The following is a 17631-nucleotide window of genomic DNA, read 5'->3' as shown; positions in this document are numbered from 1 at the left end:
CTTACAGGATGCTGATCATTTCAGGACAATCCTTGGTTATGATCAGATTCTCATCTATCAAGTACTGATAAGCAGGGTAAAATAGGAAGACTAAAGACCCAGAAATGCCCCCTCCCCAATTTCCATAATACACACTACTCAAGTGAGAAGCAGCAAGATCTGAGATTTTACCTGGCATTGAGAACTTGGAGAAATCAGGCAGAGTATGATGGAAGGCCATGCCACTCCCACTGCTGGGACTGGACATGCCACTGGAGATGGGTGAAGAGGTCTTGCCATTCACTGTGGCATAGTTAGGCAGGCTGTTTGACCGATCCCCTGATGACATCCTTCTCTTTTCAGGGAGCAGTGGTTGGGTTGGGGTGGGGCTTCCCTGCCGGTACACTGCTGAGTCAGGGGACGAGGAATGTGGGCTACTGACTCCATGGTAGTAGGCCGGGGAGACAGGAAAAGATGGGGTAGAGGGAGCCTGATAACCTGAGGCACTGCTTTGGCGGGACAGCGTTGGGCGCTTCTCCTCTGGAGCCGAGTATCCATATATGATGTGCCGATCTAAGTTGGGACTTCCAGAGACCATTATGGGCTGCTGCCGAGTCAGGCTTGGACTCCCAGGCGATGCAACGAGGTTGCCGTACGGAGCCATTACGTGCCTGCTCATGCTCGGGCTTCCTGGAATGGCTCCCATGTTAGCGTTGACAGCTCTTCGCCCAAATCCTGGGCTAGGGGGAGTGTTGGTGGCTACCGTTCTGTGGAGGGAGTGGGGGCTTCCAGGCATGACATGGACCCCAACTGCATTGGCTTGGGGTTGAGGCCTTGGGTGGCTATCTTGTTGAGTGCTGGCTCGGCCATCAGGGAAGTCAGCACTCATATAGGCTGGAAGGCCCTGAGTTGATGTAGAGGTGTTTTGGTAGCTGCTGTTCACCGACGGCCCCTGAGAAAGGTTGGTGGATTGGAAACTGGACTCAGCTGATGGCTGGGATGAAATGGCTATGCTGGCATTGTTCTCTGATGGGTAGCTACCTATAGAGAACCTGGGGGAAGCAATGGGAGAGCGCAGAATCCGTTATTAACCTATTCCTGTAAAACATGATATAGAGCTGGAGATAACAGGACTCTTAAGACACAGGAAGAACCCACCTTGTTCAAACCTCTTTATCCAAAATTCTTGATTCTCCTAATTCCCCATGAGCTCCTTATGAAGCTCTAAGTCACAGTGACCGTAAACAAACCAGCTGTCATATTTAGACTTTGATGTCCACTCAGATAAATGACTGCATTTATTTGCTCACAAGAATGTTCACATCCTTGAAACAAACTTTGAGTGGACTTGGGTCATTTCCTAATAGGCTGTCATTTTTGCTTCATCTTGCAAGTTCACAGTTTGCAATCCATTATGTGATTATATGTGTGCAAAACATTCCAGAGGGGAAAATATTTCACAGGAAGCTGAGAATGTGACCTTTCTGTATGGACAAATGTTAATATGTGTATGTCAGCATGCTGCCCCTCCCCAAAAGCCAGTACTTACAATCTCTGTCCACAATCCTACTAAGAAAACAACAGCACTGTATTTAATAATAGAAATAGAGGAAGCTGTTTATACCAAGACAGACTATTGGCTCATCTATCTCAGAACTGATTTCATTTGCTAGCTGTATATCTCCAGGATTTCAGACAAGAGATATTCCCAGCCCTACCTGGAAATGCTGGGGATTCAACCTGAGACCTTCTGCAAGCAAAGTAGTTGCTCTACCATTGAATGATTACACTGTTTAGTGTTGTCCTTTGTAAGCTAGATCATTCAATGCATAACATTTGCAGAGAATACAGTAAAAGGAAATGTTTTTTTTTTCCTGAGGAAAAATGACTGTAAAGAGAGTAAGGTAACATACATATTCTGTGCGCATTGGTTTATTGTGGCATGAACTGTCATAAACAAGAGCACCTGGCATAGTAGAAAACATGAAAGTCTGGCCTGCAACCTGATAAAATAAATAAAATTATTTGGAGAGGCTACAGGTTAGCAATAGAGCTCATGTTTTGCATGCAGAAGGTTCCTGGTTCAATTCCCAGCACCTCCAAGTAGGATTGGAAAAGACCTCTGTGCTTTGAGCTACTGCCAGTCAGTGATGAGCAGCAAGAACCAATGATCTGACTCAATACAGTGGCTTTTCCAGATGTGATAAGAATTCAAAATTCAGTTGCATTTATGAAAATATGATTACTATACCAATGGGCACCTCTTCTGTGATCACCTTCCTAAAAAAAAAAAAATGGCCTGCCCACCCCACAAGAAAAACTGGTGTCATACTCTATTTATCTTAGCTTTCTTTATTCCATCCACAATAAATCCTTCCATGTTCACTTATATACCAGGTCGACAAATGACTATGAAGATAAGCATCTCACCTATGCGTACAGAAACATCTTACCATTCACACGTAAGTGTACAAAGCTGTATATCTACACTGGGGGTGGGAAACCTTTTTCAAGCCAAGAGCCACATTCCCTCAGGGGGCCTTTTAAAGGCACCTTCATACATTCAGGCTTCTTGAATTTTGCCAACAAATATCATAGCTTCTTACCTCCTCCCAGCCTGGCTCTATTCTGCCCAAGGTGGAAAGAAGGAGCAATTATCACAGTGAACAACCATGTGATCTGTCCAGTGATGTGACTTAAGGAAGTGGAAGAACCATCACAAAGTGTCTCTCCCCTATGATGGAGAAAACTGAAGTAGGGGAGTTTCTTTATTACAGAATACTTCTGTCTCTGGGCCCATTATAAACTCTGGCCACCAGCATGTGACCCTCAACAGATCACTCTTGAGGTAATCTGGCCCTCAATAGGGGGGGGGGGAGATTCCCCATCCCTGCTCAAATCCATGAGTGATACAAGAAAGGGCAGAAGAACCTATAATGGCTGAACAGGAAATCTCCCTGCAGAGCAAATGCTTTCCTGATCAGTATGAGCTGGAATGGCCCTGTGTCTTCTATTTGGGGAAAGCAGCCTCCCAAGATCATGCATCAAAGAGTCTATATATGTAAGCAAAAGGGCTGCAGTCCTATGGCTAGCTGTCACAGTGAAGTCCTGCATAGTTCAGCAGCATCTGCCATCATCAGCCTGTTGAGAATGGCAAACTACAGCTGTCTTTCCTTACCCATCCATGCTGTGCATTGGACTGCTGGCAGCGACAGGACTTGGTGAAACGAAGGAGTTGGGATAAGACCCATTCCTCACTGGTGTCTCAGTGTTATAGGCCTGTGGAGACAGGGGTGCCTGGAGCTTCCCAAGAGAACTGCCACTGCCACCACTTGTTGCTGTACGGGCCACAGATTCTACATAGCTCCGGGGCTCTGAAATGAGGCAGAAAGAGAGAAGATGATTACTGAGGTGCCTCGAGGTGTGGGGCTTTTACAACAAATATTTCCAATTAGTGTAATTTATTTTGAAAATATATATATATACATACACATTGTTTTGTATAGTAAGATAAACTCAAAGCAGGTTACAACTAAGCTCATAAAACACATACATCATGCTAGTAGCAGTCCAAATTACTAAAATCAAAGTTAAGCACCCTCTTGGTCCCTAGAGCAAATCAGAGTAATTCCTCCCCCTCCTGAAAACCAGAGACTGGAAGGGCCATTGAGGCCTTCTGCTTCATGATCTTTCAATGCAAGGGCTGGATTCACATGGCCAAACTCCCCTATGCACAATGCTATTGTTGAGAGAATGTAACAGATGAACTGAATCATGCTGAGATAGAACTGCAGGGATCTGTGTTAAGTATAGAGGCTTGATAAAAGTGCAGAACTTCCAAAATCACCGGCATGTAGAGTTACTGTGGCTGACCTGTGGGCACATCTTCCATGTCATTACAATATTGCACAAGATAGCTGGTCAGGATGTACTGTATGCAGAAGAATGTCACTGCGTACACTTGGTCTTAAGTAAATATCAATAATCTCTGACAGACTCTTGCACTGCAAATTCAGCTTTTCTCCCTGTCCTCATCCACCACCACCACCTTCCTAGATGTAGACCATGTAGGGCAACTTCCTCTGGGAACTTGTTTTACCGTCCAGCTAATCTTACAGTTGCATATTGAGGGATGGGGTGGAAATCATCCTGGATTTTTAATTACAACCTCTTACTGTACAATTTAGGAGCATTTCCTCTTGTCCTACCCACAATGACCTATATATATATAGCATTTGTGAATGGGCATCTACTTCAATCTGCTCTATCTTCATAATACTGAACACTGGGTTCCATCAGCTTCTTTACACAACAAATGAGTTCCACATCCTTGCAATACACAAGAGAACTTGCTATACACAAAGAACTCTTGGGGTTTTGTATTTTGGAGCCCTGACAAGCTGCATTAAGGATCATTCTCATCTTAAAGTGTTTAAAATGCTTCATCACAGGCTTGTTTCTGGAGCTCACTCTCACCTCAAATCACTTAAAAAGATGACAACTATTTAGTTTTGAATATACACACTTGTTTTAGAATCTTATGGTGTCAACTGCATATGGTGTCACCGCATATTAAATAACATTTCCATGAACAGCTAGGCTTTCAGGACTTACTTGCAACTATTACATCATGTATGATTTTGAGATATGGGTTTTCCATAAAACTTGCATCTAGATGTTTTAAGATTACATATACTCTTGAATTGCTCCCTTGTCAGAGAAGAACACAGCTTCACTCTTGACAATATGTATTTAATTGCAACAAAAGAGGGAAAGCAATTCCCTACATTCCCCCACCAACCTATAATGTCCCTAAATTAATATTGGGGTCAACCCTCTATGCATGTTCATGCATATATCAGCCCTGCAGGCTACAGTGGTCTGACTCCAAACCAAATGCATACGGCTGCCCAGTTCCCATAACCATGCCCAGAGTTAATAGTGGACAGATGGGGGACAGGGGACGGGATGAGGACAGGAAGCAGCAGCAGCAGTTTCCCCCACCAAGGCTAGAACTAGCAAGGCAAGTTACAGCGAACAGAAAGGGGGAGAAAAACTAAACTGAGTAATTGTTGACAAGCATATTGTATGAGTAGTTGGAAATATATAAACAACCCACCCATTTTCAGTAAGGGAGGTGCCCGAGTCTGCAACCTCTCACTCCCCCCCCCCCGTGCACCACTGCTCCCAGCTACAAAAGGCAGTCCAGGGCCCCCTTTCTCCAGCCCATGCCTGAGCAGCCACAGCTGCCGAATCGCACGTCAACCTCCTCCTCCTCCTCCTCCTCCTGCTGCTGCTGTCCATGCACAGGATTTAAATACAATCGAAAGGAGGAGACGCTCCGGCTACAAAACACATACGGGGGGGGGGAGTGAAAGAGAGAGAGGACGGGGCTGGCTGTAACTAAAACAGCAACTGAGCAAACTACGTGGTATAAAATAGGGTGGAGGGGGGAAGGGCAGAGATTTGAGGGGTGAGGAACTAGCTAGTGTGGCTGGTGTGGAAACACGCACCCGAAACTAGGGCGGGGAGAGAAAAGGGAAATTGTCAAGGGCGAGGTGTGGTGTGGTGTCTCTGTGTGTAACACAACCCCCAGAAAAGCGAACTCGGGACCTGACTGGAGAGTCTCTCTCTCTCTCTCTCTCTCTCTCTCTCTCTCTCTCTCTCTCTCTCTCTCTCTCTCTCTCTCCTGCCTAGTGAGGGGCAACCACTGCATGTGGGGATGGAGCGCCCCGAGGAGAAAAATAAAACACACACACACACAGGGGAATGGGGTGGGAGGGAGAAGTGACAGACATTGGCAGCCGACCCAATACCCGTCGCGTGCTCCCCCTCAGCCGAAACTGCCCGTCCTCCTTAACCGGCAAGCTGAGTGAGGTTGTCGGGCGCGGGGAGACGCGAAGGCAGGTCTCAGAGGCGTCGCGGCCAGAGGAAGCATGCGAGGAAGGGGAAGGAGCTGGGCGTGCACACACTCAGGTTTCACTGCCTCCCCGCCTGCGCGGCCCTGCGCCCCCTGCAGGGCTTTGCAGGGAAGCACCTCTGCAGCCAGTACCAAGCAGCAGCAGGAGGGAAAGCGGCGAGCAGGCGGGCGAGCGAGCGGGCGGCAGGCTGGCAGCGCCCCTCAGATGACGACGCTCTAGGCAGTTGCCTAGCTCACCTCAGTGGACGCACCGGCCCTGGCCCCAAGATACACCGGAGGGGAAACTAGGAACAAAGTTGCAGCCGCTCCACAGTTGGGCAAGGTATGCAAGGTAATTAATTAGGCAATCTTCTTCTGAGCCTTATTGGTGGAGTAAAATGTATGTAAACAGGACTTTGAGATTACTTTTAACCTTTCTAATATGGAAAACAGATAAACATGGGCCAGGTTTAATGAAGATGGAAGTTGGATTTCTAAACTGGCCAGATAAATCCGGTGGCCAAGCCCTATCTGTTGTGTCCAAAGCAGTGTTTGCCAGTTAACCGAGCCCACCAAGGCAGGAAGGAATGGAATGGAATGATGATAAAGAAGGCTGGTCTGCCCTCTTCATACTGAACATTCCACAAGGCAAAAGCCCAGAACAACAATCTTGACCGAACCAAGAGAGGCCATGGACATTTGGCTGTCTTGGTACTGGGCTGAACTGCAGCCTCAAAAGACTTGCAAAACACATAATAGGCTATTATGCTACTTAAAGTGATTTCATCTGTTATAGATACACACTTCATGCACTCCTCCCTAACTAAAAATGGCATGGCTCTGTATTCACAAGTTAACTTGCAAGAGGTTAATGGGAAGCTCCCCGAAAAAGCCAAGAATTTCTGTTAAACTGTGGGGAATCTCTTTCCCCCAAACCAGGAAGGGATAAAGGACAGTAAAATTGTTGTATCTCATGTCTTTGTCTTCTTCCATATATATAAGAATAAAGGATGGGCTGCCTTTAGTTTTAGATATTGTCTCCCTTTGTGAATATTTTTTCCTTCTGCTATATAATGCATCCCCCTCTGTTGCTATAGTCTTGCTCACACTTCATAAAAGCCTACGCATATGCTAAGTTCTCAAGCCCAGCTGTGTGCAAATTATCTGAGTGATATTGAAAAATTAGCATTATCAAACCATTTGTAAATGCAAAACATAGGAGAGAATGGAACTCTTGGATAACACGCAAGAATCACTTGGCCAGTCCTGTGTCATATCAAACAAAATCTAAAAATACCATCTCTGAATTTATGTGAAGCAAGCAAACATTTTGTTGTGTGGTAGGTAGGAAATAAACAGGGAGAGTCTCAAGAGACACGCCTATGACGCTGGGGGACATGAAACAATCATTTTGACGTCATAAGATACAATCTCCTATAGCCCACAATTCCAGATTCTTACACACACACACACACACACACACACACACACACACACACACACACCTTGCTAGCACTATGTTACAAGAGTCTAAGAGCCAAAAGAAGCAGTGGTAGATTAAAGAACATGAGGACTTTATGCAGACTTAACATACATTATTTAATGTATGGGAGACATTACCAAGAAATCCCTGCTAATGATAGCTGCCCCAAAGATCTCATCAATTGGTAGCACCATGAGCAGAGATCCCACCCACCTATCACCCACCACTACTGCAGCAGATCTCAAAGCACAGGTTGGTTTTATCAAGGGATGCATTCCTTGTTTGTATGATGCATATGGGGTTGGGGGGGGGGACAAAATCTTCAATGAACTGTATATTAAAATAATAATTGCCTTGATATAAGTAGAGGGTATTTTTTAAAAATAATAATAATCTGAAACTGAATTAATGCATAAACTGAAAAGTGTGATTTTAGGCTGTGTGCTTTTTTAGATTAACGGATTAGACTAACAAAAAGAGTGTACTGGGGAAGTGACAGCAGCCGTCCCAAACGCAATCTGAACTGCGCAAAACTACAAACAAACAATTCCAAAGGTGAGATGATTTTACAGAGACTACTACATAGGGGATGAGGATGAGCTAGCACTGACCAGCAGTACAAACTTAATATTGCCTGACTAGCAAGGACTGGTACTCCCTAAAAACATCTTGCTCAAGTTTTATCTCTATTCTACCTAGAAAAAGCTGTACATCCTGTTCAGATAATGTTTTGGATTCCAATTGGGTTTGTTTGATATATCTAAACATGTAGCAGCCCTCCAAAACATGGGTTCACCCCAGCTGCGTTCTGTCCCAAACAGCATTTTAAACTTGTGAACTCTCTCCTTGGCTTTCTGCTTATTTTCACTCCCTAAAGGTCAGTAGTAGCACATATTTTGGGAAGTACTGGGAATGCAGGACCTCTGCACAGTTATGGAGCAGTGCCTAAATGCTTATTGGGGTAGCAGGAAACAAGTATCTGGGGCAGAGATGAGGAACATCCCGATGTTGCTGGACTCCAGCTCCCATCAGCCCTAGTCAGTGTGGCCAGTGTGCCAGGGATGGTGGGAGTTAGAGTCCAACAACACCTGGGGGTTACATGTTCTCCAGCCCTCCGTTAGGAGCAAATGGCACACAAAGTTGAGTTGTGGTACAGTGCTTGCACCTCTGTTTTTATTTCTTTCTACAAAATGGGGCTGCAGAAGACCCATATTAAAGAAGGGGGGCCTTTCAATTTAACCATTTCCTCTCCAGTTTACTCATGACTTTTGGAAAGCAGGTGGGGAAAATATTCAACATATAACTATCAGAGATCAAAGTGTTAAAAAACCCACTCCCCCCCACACCTTACATGTGTTTTCTGCTGAGACTGCAGAATTTACAGCTTCATATAGTGCTTAAAATCTTAGGGACTCAGTTTCATGAATAGTTTAGTTCTCACTTTGCAGCAATAGATTGTTGTTGCTAGTAGTTGCTGTTGCTACAAGTAGGGATTAGGCAGAAAGGAAACGAGATCAGTAATTTGCTCATGATGCAACAAAATGCTGCCTAAAACTGCTGCCTGCAAGGACGTGACATCCGCCTGTAGCTGGAAACACATATCTCATACCTTCAAAAAGTTATTTTGAGGTTCAAACCCAACTCTGGGATATGGTGAGGTGCAAAATTTAGCAAACAGACAAATATTATTCCAGCGTCTAAATATTATTCCAGCGTCAACCAAGTCACTTCTGTATCAGAAGGAAAGAAGGAGAAAGGGAAGAAAGGAGAGTAGGAAAGGGATCCTCCTCTGTGGCACTAAGTAATGTAGTATGTAAGTATGACTAGAAGAAGTAAAATGCCATTGCAAAATTCAGGCTTTACCTTTGTGGCAAATGTATACCTCTGGTCCCATGTCAACCTGAAAATGCCTAGTACCACCTGCCAGGTGATGGTAGCATGAGGAGCAACCATGTAATTGTGTCTATGCCTCAAGATTCCTGTTTTCATATATTCACAGATTAGCCTGAGATTTGATTTATCTAGATTTTGTTCCCATGCTGGACAGATAACATTTCTATCAGGCATCCAGCTGCAGTCCTATGCAGTTACTTGGAAAGATATCCCCTTGAACTCAACAGGGATTATGTCTATGTATACTTGCCTATGAATGCACTGCTTATCTCACACAGTATTCAGAAATGATACTCAGAATCTTAATTCAATGAAATTGATGTAATCTCCAAAAATGCCAATTTTACCACCAGTAATTGACAAAATAATGATACTTATAGTTTGGCAGAAGTGGCTCAGGAAATCTGTTGGGTTTTTTGGTTTTTTTTGCAAGAAATTCTAAAGGAGAAATGTCTTTGTATTAGCATACTTGTATCAAGGAAGCTGAAGCTATTATTATTAGAAAAGTAATGAACTCCTTGCTAATGTCTTTGCTCTCATTTATTTGCAGTTTCCATGTAAAGCAGCTCTTGGGCAATCTGTGGTGCAGCAAAATTCTGTGAGGGAAATGTTTTGGTCTTCAACTCTTCTGACCACACACAAGCCCACCAGCTTCCTTGTGGCCACTGGGACTAACAGGGGCCTGCTGGCATATTGTTATTTGCCAAATAGTTCATATAAAATGAAAACAATTCCCTCCTTACCTTCATCAGATTCAACTACTGTCTCCCCATCTAGTTCTGAGGGGCAAGCATGGAAGAAAGAAGTGTTTGGGAAGGAAAAGATGGACAATGGCAAGGTAATGAAAATGGAGAGAAGGAGGAGACATACAAAGAGAGAGAGAAAGAGATTAGCAGGATTTCTTATGTTAAGCAACTGTAAATATCAGAAGAGGTTGTTTCTGGTCTAAATCATGACCGATATGAACCAACATAAACACCACAAATCTATGTTTAAAGTTCCCAAATGCCTGAAAAACATTATTAGGAACTGGCCCAACCATCTGCATCCCCACATACAAATCAGGTATCCCTCAGGCCTTCTCGGTAGTGGCACCCACCCTGTGGAATGCCCTCCCACCAGAGGTCAAAGAGAACAACAATTACCAGACCTTTAGAAGGCATCTCAAGGCAGCCCTGTTTAGGGAAGCTTTTAATGTTTGATGGATTTCTGTATTTTAATATTTTGTTGGAAGCCGCCCAGAGTGGCTGGGGGAACCCGGCCAGATGGGCGGGGTATAAATAATAAATTATTTTTTATTATTATTATTATTATTATTATTATTATTATTATTATTATTACTCTTCAATCAACTCAGAGACCTAGCGCTTAGCCTGGGAGTCAGAAGAAAATGAAAAGAAAGAGCCTTAAATCACAGAGAATACATACAAGGAGAGGTGGAAGTGAGATGACACCAAGTGTTATTCCACACAATCCAGTGAATTTTCCACCGCTTTCTTTATCACATACAGCCCAATCTTTTGGAGAAGTGAGTATATTGTGCAAGACCACCCAATTAACTATAATTGCAGATCCTGAATTTATGGGCATGTGAGTGAATCCTGACTGAAAGAAAGCAACAATATCACCTTCATGGGGGAAAGTGCTTGTTTAAAAATGTTCCGATGCCAAGGATCTCTCTACACATGAACATTTATGAGTCAAACGGAAGGCTTCTAGCCTAGAGTCCCACCTCCACCCCATGCAAGCTCTGAGATGCAACATTCATGAAAACAACTGTCCAATCTGTTCCAACGCATGCCTCCTCAAACTGGACATGTGCAAAGCCTGATAGCTTCCCATTATGCAATACACTGATTGTGGTCTCTAGGATTAACTACAAGTCTCTTACTCTGCAGTTTTTGTTCTTAAAAGGACCGATATGTTCAATAGCCTTCTATGGCATGAAGTACTGTCCAGAAAGTGGCTGGTTATACTGATGGATGGATAATCTTGAAGAAAAAAATGCATTTCAGGCTTGCTTAGGACTCAGTTTCTATTTTTCCTAATCAGCTTCAGCTTGAGCCAGGTTAGCAAGTTCACGCTTGTGCAAAAATCTGTAGCAGGCAGCTCACATGCTTATGTAAACCTCTGCAAATATTGACTCTGCACCTGAATATTCAGTAAATTGTCATGATTGGGGCTCACTCCCTACCCTTCCGCTGTGGGATTTTATCTCACATCTCCTAGTTTGCTTCTTGATTGCAATCACTATCATTCCTGTGACAGTTTGTCATAATATGTTTACTGTATTATTCTTACCCTTCAGGAATCCCAGTTCAGTTTACATGGCTGCCCCACCCCAGCAGGCAGCTCCTCTATCCAGACACTGGCAAGTGTAAAACTTACTCAGTTTTAAAAATGTAAAAGCATTATGGGGCCTTAACATCTTATGTTAAAGAGTGGCATGACATATATTCCACGGGAGTAATTTAAACTAAGCAGCATATTTCAAAATAAATTTTACAAATTGTCCAGTAGCACCTTAGTGACCAAATAAGAGACCAACTCTAAGGTGCTACTGGACATTTTTTATATATTTTAAATACACACACACACACATTATTTTGACTGCGTCAAACCCACACAGCTACCTACCTGAATCCAGCATAGATCTGTGTAATTACAAAGACTGTAACAACACTGAATATTATATGCAGGGTCACACTGAATAATCCTACAATTTGTAATCTGCATGTTAAGTGTAAATCCCCAGATATGAAAACTTGAGAGATGCCATTCCTTTTAAAATTAAAAATATGTGCCTCAAATCTGCAAGGAAGAGTTACATATGGAAGAGTGCATTTGTGTATCTCCAATGAAATACTTATTTGAGCCACAGTGAATGATCTGTTTGTGTCTTTTGAAGCATATGGGGATGTGGTTCTCTATCCAGACACCACTAGTTATTACATGCAATTAGTTGCAGATTATTTGAATTGGATAGGGACCATAGAAGATTCACACTTGATTGAATTTGTACAGAAAAACTTTTAAGGGCAAAGCTGGAGCCAGACTTTCAGACTCAGTGAAAACTGCAGAATGTGTCTCCAAAATTTGAGCCTTATGGTTGAAATCCAACTTCTGCAGCATTTGGAATCCAAGATAGACAAAAAGAAGAAGTTCAAATCAGATTTGTACTTTTTTCAAATCTGCCTCAACTCTGTAAAGAAGATTTATCTCTCCTTGTCATCCATAATTAAAAATGATGAGTGAAAATGAACAGGAGGCTCATTATTCAAACAACTTAAGGATGTACATTAAAAATACAAAATTGGCAAGAGCAGAATTGAGGAAAGGAAGCACTTTTCTCGAGCACAGAAAATTATGCTGGTTGATGGAAATCACCACCTTAAGGCAATATCAAGGTCTGGGCTTGGTAAGATTTGAAAAGTGATTGTGAGAACAGCAATGCCATTTGCTAAAACAACTGATGCCGTGTAACTGAAGGAATAAAATATATGCTTACACTCCAGAGCTAAAATCTATTTTAAAGTCTGTGTGCAGTGGGTATCTTTAAAACTACTTAATACAAACTTCATGTGCCTTCTATCTTGGCAATAGGACAGTGGGCTGTACAAAAGACATATCATAATATCCAATGATGCTGCTGTTCTCCATAGTACCAGTCTCTCCATCATTAGACTACTCTTGCTTACCTCCTGTTTGCTGCAAGAAGATCTCTGCTGGGTTGTGAGGTTTTAGGCCCAGTGCTGAAAGTGGAGTTTTAGCCAGTCCTGGTGGAGAGCGTACTGTTGTCAAAAATACAGGGAGCGAAAGAAATGCATCAACAAAACCGAACATAAAAGGGTGGATTAAATGTAAAGGATAAGAAATCCAGGCATTTCCAGGTTTGTTTTTAAATACCAGTTTATAGCTAAATAGGGTTGTAACTGAATCCTAGCTATATACATGTATGGCTGGAAATACTCAGGGTGATTGGTGTGCTGAAACCACAGGAATGTAGCTGCCGGTAGCAGGCCCCCAGTCTCAGACAGCTTCTCCACTGAGAAGAGACAAAGATTGCCCTCTAAGTCATGTGCATGAAAGGAAAAGAAGCTAAATATTGCTGGAGAAGAGACTTCTCTCTTCAGTAGTGTGTAATTTCTTAAGGCAAGTGGAGCAGTGGATCTACAAAATGGAAGGCTGGTGCACTTAGGGCTCCATCCAGACTTGCACTTGTCCCATGCCTAGAAAAGCATGGGTCTGAGCATTTTTGCCCTTGCCTCACCACTTTCCCCCAGAAAACCCTTTCTTTAGTGAAAAATCAGAGGAAACGTCAATCCAAAGAAAACCTGATTGCTGTTTGCTCTGATTCAGTGGCAAAGACTGGGTTTCTTCAGGGGAAAGCTTGGCAAGCTCTTCCAACAATGTTAACTCTCAAAGGTTTGCTTGTAGCCGAGAGGACTCTTCTACACCATCCCTAAACAGGACCACCTGCTAGAGCTACAGCAACTCTACAACCAACACCTTGCTTTGTGTTTGCACCAAACTACTAAACTCAGCACAACTAGTCAAAGAAATCTGTTATCCCTCAAGTTATTAACGTGACCAGTATTGACTATAATTTATATGTTTGTGGCAAGCAGGGTTGGCTGTTGTTGTTTTAAGTAGCTTTTGTGGACAACTTACTTCACACTGATAATGTTTTCAGCAGGTCAGATACATATTTCAAGCAAACCATGCCCCCAGCTTAAATCTTGGCCTGACATTTAGCCTATTAAATTTGCTCCAATAGCAAGGATATAACTACAGATGTGTATTCAGATGCTGTACTGAGCCTGTGATGAAGCAGCAACCAGTCAAAGTCCCACTGGCAAGGAATTAGGTGCTTATGTTACATAGCAGGACTGGAGGACTGGTAACTGTCTCTGGAATGCAACTGATAATTGCACAGGACCGTGATCTTTCTGGCTCTTTTCTTCTTTGTGGAACATCCCTTAGAAAATATCTACGGGGATGACATATCCACGTTTCCATCTGCCTCTTTCCTTCAATAAATCATCACCATCCTTCCCATTTATGGCTTTTTGTGAGAGTATTGGGTTAGTGCAGAAACTGAAACATAGCAACTTCCAATTTTCTCTTTACGAGCCCAAGAGAACAACCCAATAGAGACAACCTTGGTAGCAAATGACCGCAGCATCCCCATCCCATTACCAGGACGTTTGAAGAACAGCAATGAATGAATAGATAATGTATGTCATCCTATGTCAGAGTGTTTGCCACAAGGTAGAGATGGCATCTGCAAAGATCGTGATCATGAGACGAGAAGGATTTGAAACATTGCATACGAATGGCATTGTATATCACAAATAGCATACATCATATATGTATGCATAACATGTATATCAACAAAGCATTTGCATGATTGCATTTACATATATCTCGTTTTATGTCTACCCAATCAAGAAGGAGAACAACATTTAGGACAGCCATGCATATATACACTATATATATATATATATATATATATATATATATATATATATATATACATATACATATATATACATACAGCAAGCAGCAATGGATGTAGATGTATACGTGAGATGTGTTTCAAACAGCAAGTCTCACAAAAACTCTAATGTGGGTTTTTCTCCTCTTTCAGTCTACTGCTATCATCGCTAGTGATATCATATTTCACCAGCTCCAAACAATTCAGTCTTTCTAACTTGAAATGCAAGTTCTCTTGCACAGTGGGTGTACGCAGACAAACGAAGTACTATATTGTCCATTAAGGAAAAATTCGACACATTCTCCATTATTTGCATTGCAATCCTCTGACTTACAGCTTCAGATGGGCACCCTTGCCGGGGACACAGCAGGAGGGAGGGAGGGAGGCAGGAGCATTAAAGGAAAGCCAGTAACCAAGAGCATATATTTCATCATGGATTAGCTAGGCTGGCTAGGATTAATGGCTCAATACCAATGAGTGACTGGGAAACAAGCAATTCCAAAAGCAGCTAGTCCATGTCCAGAATATCATATAGCTCAGTGCTCAACCTGCATCCTCAAGAGCCTGCTGTACAGGCTCTTGTGGGATTTGCTGATAGTACCTCGAGTGCCTTGTTCAGCTTGCTGGCAAAGACTACAGGCATTGTTACCAAATCTGTTCACATAGTGGATCTGTAACTGTTCTGTAGGAGAAAGCTATAGAGTCACATGCTTGACTATAGAGATACCTTCAGCCCACTAAGAATATGTAGCAGATCGAGTCTGTGGAAGCCTTTTGAAATGTCATTCTGGTTCAACAGAACCAGAATGAATGCGCAACTCACAGCATGTCTCTACACGTGAAGTAAGAGTCAATCATGATGAAGGCTGTAATCCCATGCACATTTATTTGGGAGTAAATCCTACTGATATCACCATGAATTACTTCTGAGTGAATATGTATGGGACTGGGCTGTGTGCTCCCATGAAATCAATGGGATGACATTTAGTCATGGCTAAATTGTGTTAATTGCTCTTGTATTATGCAACTAAAAGTACAAAAATGTCTCTGGCAGTGGTCTCCCAAGACACTTTCTGCACTGACAGTGAGAAAGACAAGATTGTGATGATTGGAAGTACTCTTCATCTAACCCTTGAAACAAGCACATTGAAGATGTGGCCTTTAAATATCAACATCAATGAATGAGGCTCAGCTGAAACTTGGAGAATTCTATTTCCCCTATTCTTTGGGGACCTATATTAAGCTACTTCTTGCTGTTATTGCTCAGAATATCATTCACCTTAGTGTTCTGTAAACATATCTGTCACAATTCACTCTGCATTGGGAAGAAGACTGGTGTGGTTGTATTTTTAAAGGCCCTGCTTTAAAATCTATGAATGATAACTGGCAGTATATATTAATAACTGGGGTGCTAATAAGTGGGAGTACCAGTTCTGTTCTGAAATAAGAGCTACCCTCTTCTGGAAGCAACAGTGATGCTTCCAGTTTGGAATCAGAATGTTCTGAAAAATTTGGGTCTGCTACTTTTGAGATCTTTGCCATTTCCCAGCTGCTCACTAGCCCATTGCTGTTGGTATGCACTTAGCCATGTTAGCACTGCCAGATGAAATATTGGCAGAACTGTTCAAAGCTAAATTAATTACATTTAAAAACCCACCACCAAGTTATCAAGGGGTTAGTCGGTCAGAGGCATGCTTGACTAGAAAAGTAAGGAAGACAGAGCATGCAAGAGGAAATTAAAGACCAGGTTTTCACCCACAGCCTCAGAAGCTGAGCTACCACAGAAATCTCAAGGCATCTGTGGATTATAAGGCCTGGGCATACGACAACAGTATCCACGGCATAAACAGACCAGATGTGTCACGTTTAACAGCCTGGGCTCATTTTACACAATTATAATTCTAATATTTTGCTTGTGCTTCATAAGAACAGTCGTACCTTGGAAGTTGAACAGAATCCGTTCCAGAAGTCCATTCGATTTCCAAAATGTTCGGAAACCCAAGCAAATCTACATGTTGTTAACTTTCATTTGAGAACTGAAGGCGGAACAGGTGTGCAACACAGCAAATGCCCTAAAGCTATATCTTTGTAGAATGGAAACCACTCATTCCACATTTGGTGCGGGCGTGTGCACATATGCACACACCTATGGAAAAAGTTGTGGCCTCTGCAGCATATGCACTCTATGTATGAAATGTATGCCCTGTCCTTCCTTACAAAACTGCCCAGAAGGGAGTGGGAGCTATCATTCATTAAATTTGTATCCAAACTTTCTACCCAATACCAGGGTTGGGGACTTCTTTCAGTCCAGGGACTGCATTCCCTTGTAATTGCTGGGGGGGGGAATATGTCAGTGGTGAGCCAAAGCTATATACACAAATACATACCCCATTCACAGCTATCTACATATGCATGCCCCATTCATACCCATCCGCTTAGGCTGTATATTGTCTCCCTGCTTATTTAACTTATATGCAGAATTCATCATGCGAAAGGCTGGACTGGATGAATCCCAAGCCGGAATTAAGATTGCCGGAAGAAATATCAACAACCTCAGATATGCTGATGACACAACCTTGATGGCAGAAAGTGAGGATGAATTAAAGAACCTTTTAATGAGGGTGAAAGAGGAGAGCGCAAAATATGGTCTGAAGCTCAACATCAAAAAAACTAAGATCATGGCCACTGGTCCCATCACCTCCTGGCAAATAGAAGGGGAAGAAATGGAGGCAGTGAGAGATTTTACTTTCTTGGGTTCCATGATCACTGCAGACGGTGACAGCAGTCATGAAATTAGAAGACGCCTGCTTCTTGGGAGAAAAGACAGCATGTTAAAAAGCAGAGACATCACCCTGCCGACAAAGGTCCGTATAGTTAACC

The 17631-nt window shown here is 42.8% G+C and overlaps 1 protein-coding gene across 12 annotated transcripts in view; it reads right to left on the bottom strand.

Moving 5' to 3' along the window:
- TNS1 (tensin 1) overlaps positions 1 to 17631 on the bottom strand; it is a 183103-nt gene that overhangs the window by 22185 nt on the left and 143287 nt on the right. For 9 of the 12 annotated variants that reach the window (XM_060278387.1, XM_060278393.1, XM_035128113.2 and 6 more), the window contains 4 exons: positions 12953 to 13045; positions 9998 to 10033; positions 3158 to 3353; positions 172 to 1031 (listed from right to left, as the gene is read on the bottom strand). In XM_060278387.1, the coding sequence (XP_060134370.1) occupies positions 172 to 1031; positions 3158 to 3353; positions 9998 to 10033; positions 12953 to 13045 (1185 nt within the window). The remainder of the gene's footprint in view (positions 1 to 171; positions 1032 to 3157; positions 3354 to 9997; positions 10034 to 12952; positions 13046 to 17631) is intronic. The other 3 variants (XM_060278391.1, XM_060278412.1, XM_060278417.1) reach the window with 1 other exon arrangement.

This window comes from Zootoca vivipara, chromosome 1 (assembly GCF_963506605.1).
Source record: "Zootoca vivipara chromosome 1, rZooViv1.1, whole genome shotgun sequence".
Taxonomy (NCBI): domain Eukaryota; kingdom Metazoa; phylum Chordata; class Lepidosauria; order Squamata; family Lacertidae; genus Zootoca; species Zootoca vivipara.
This window is presented reverse-complemented; position numbering and strand designations above follow the sequence as displayed.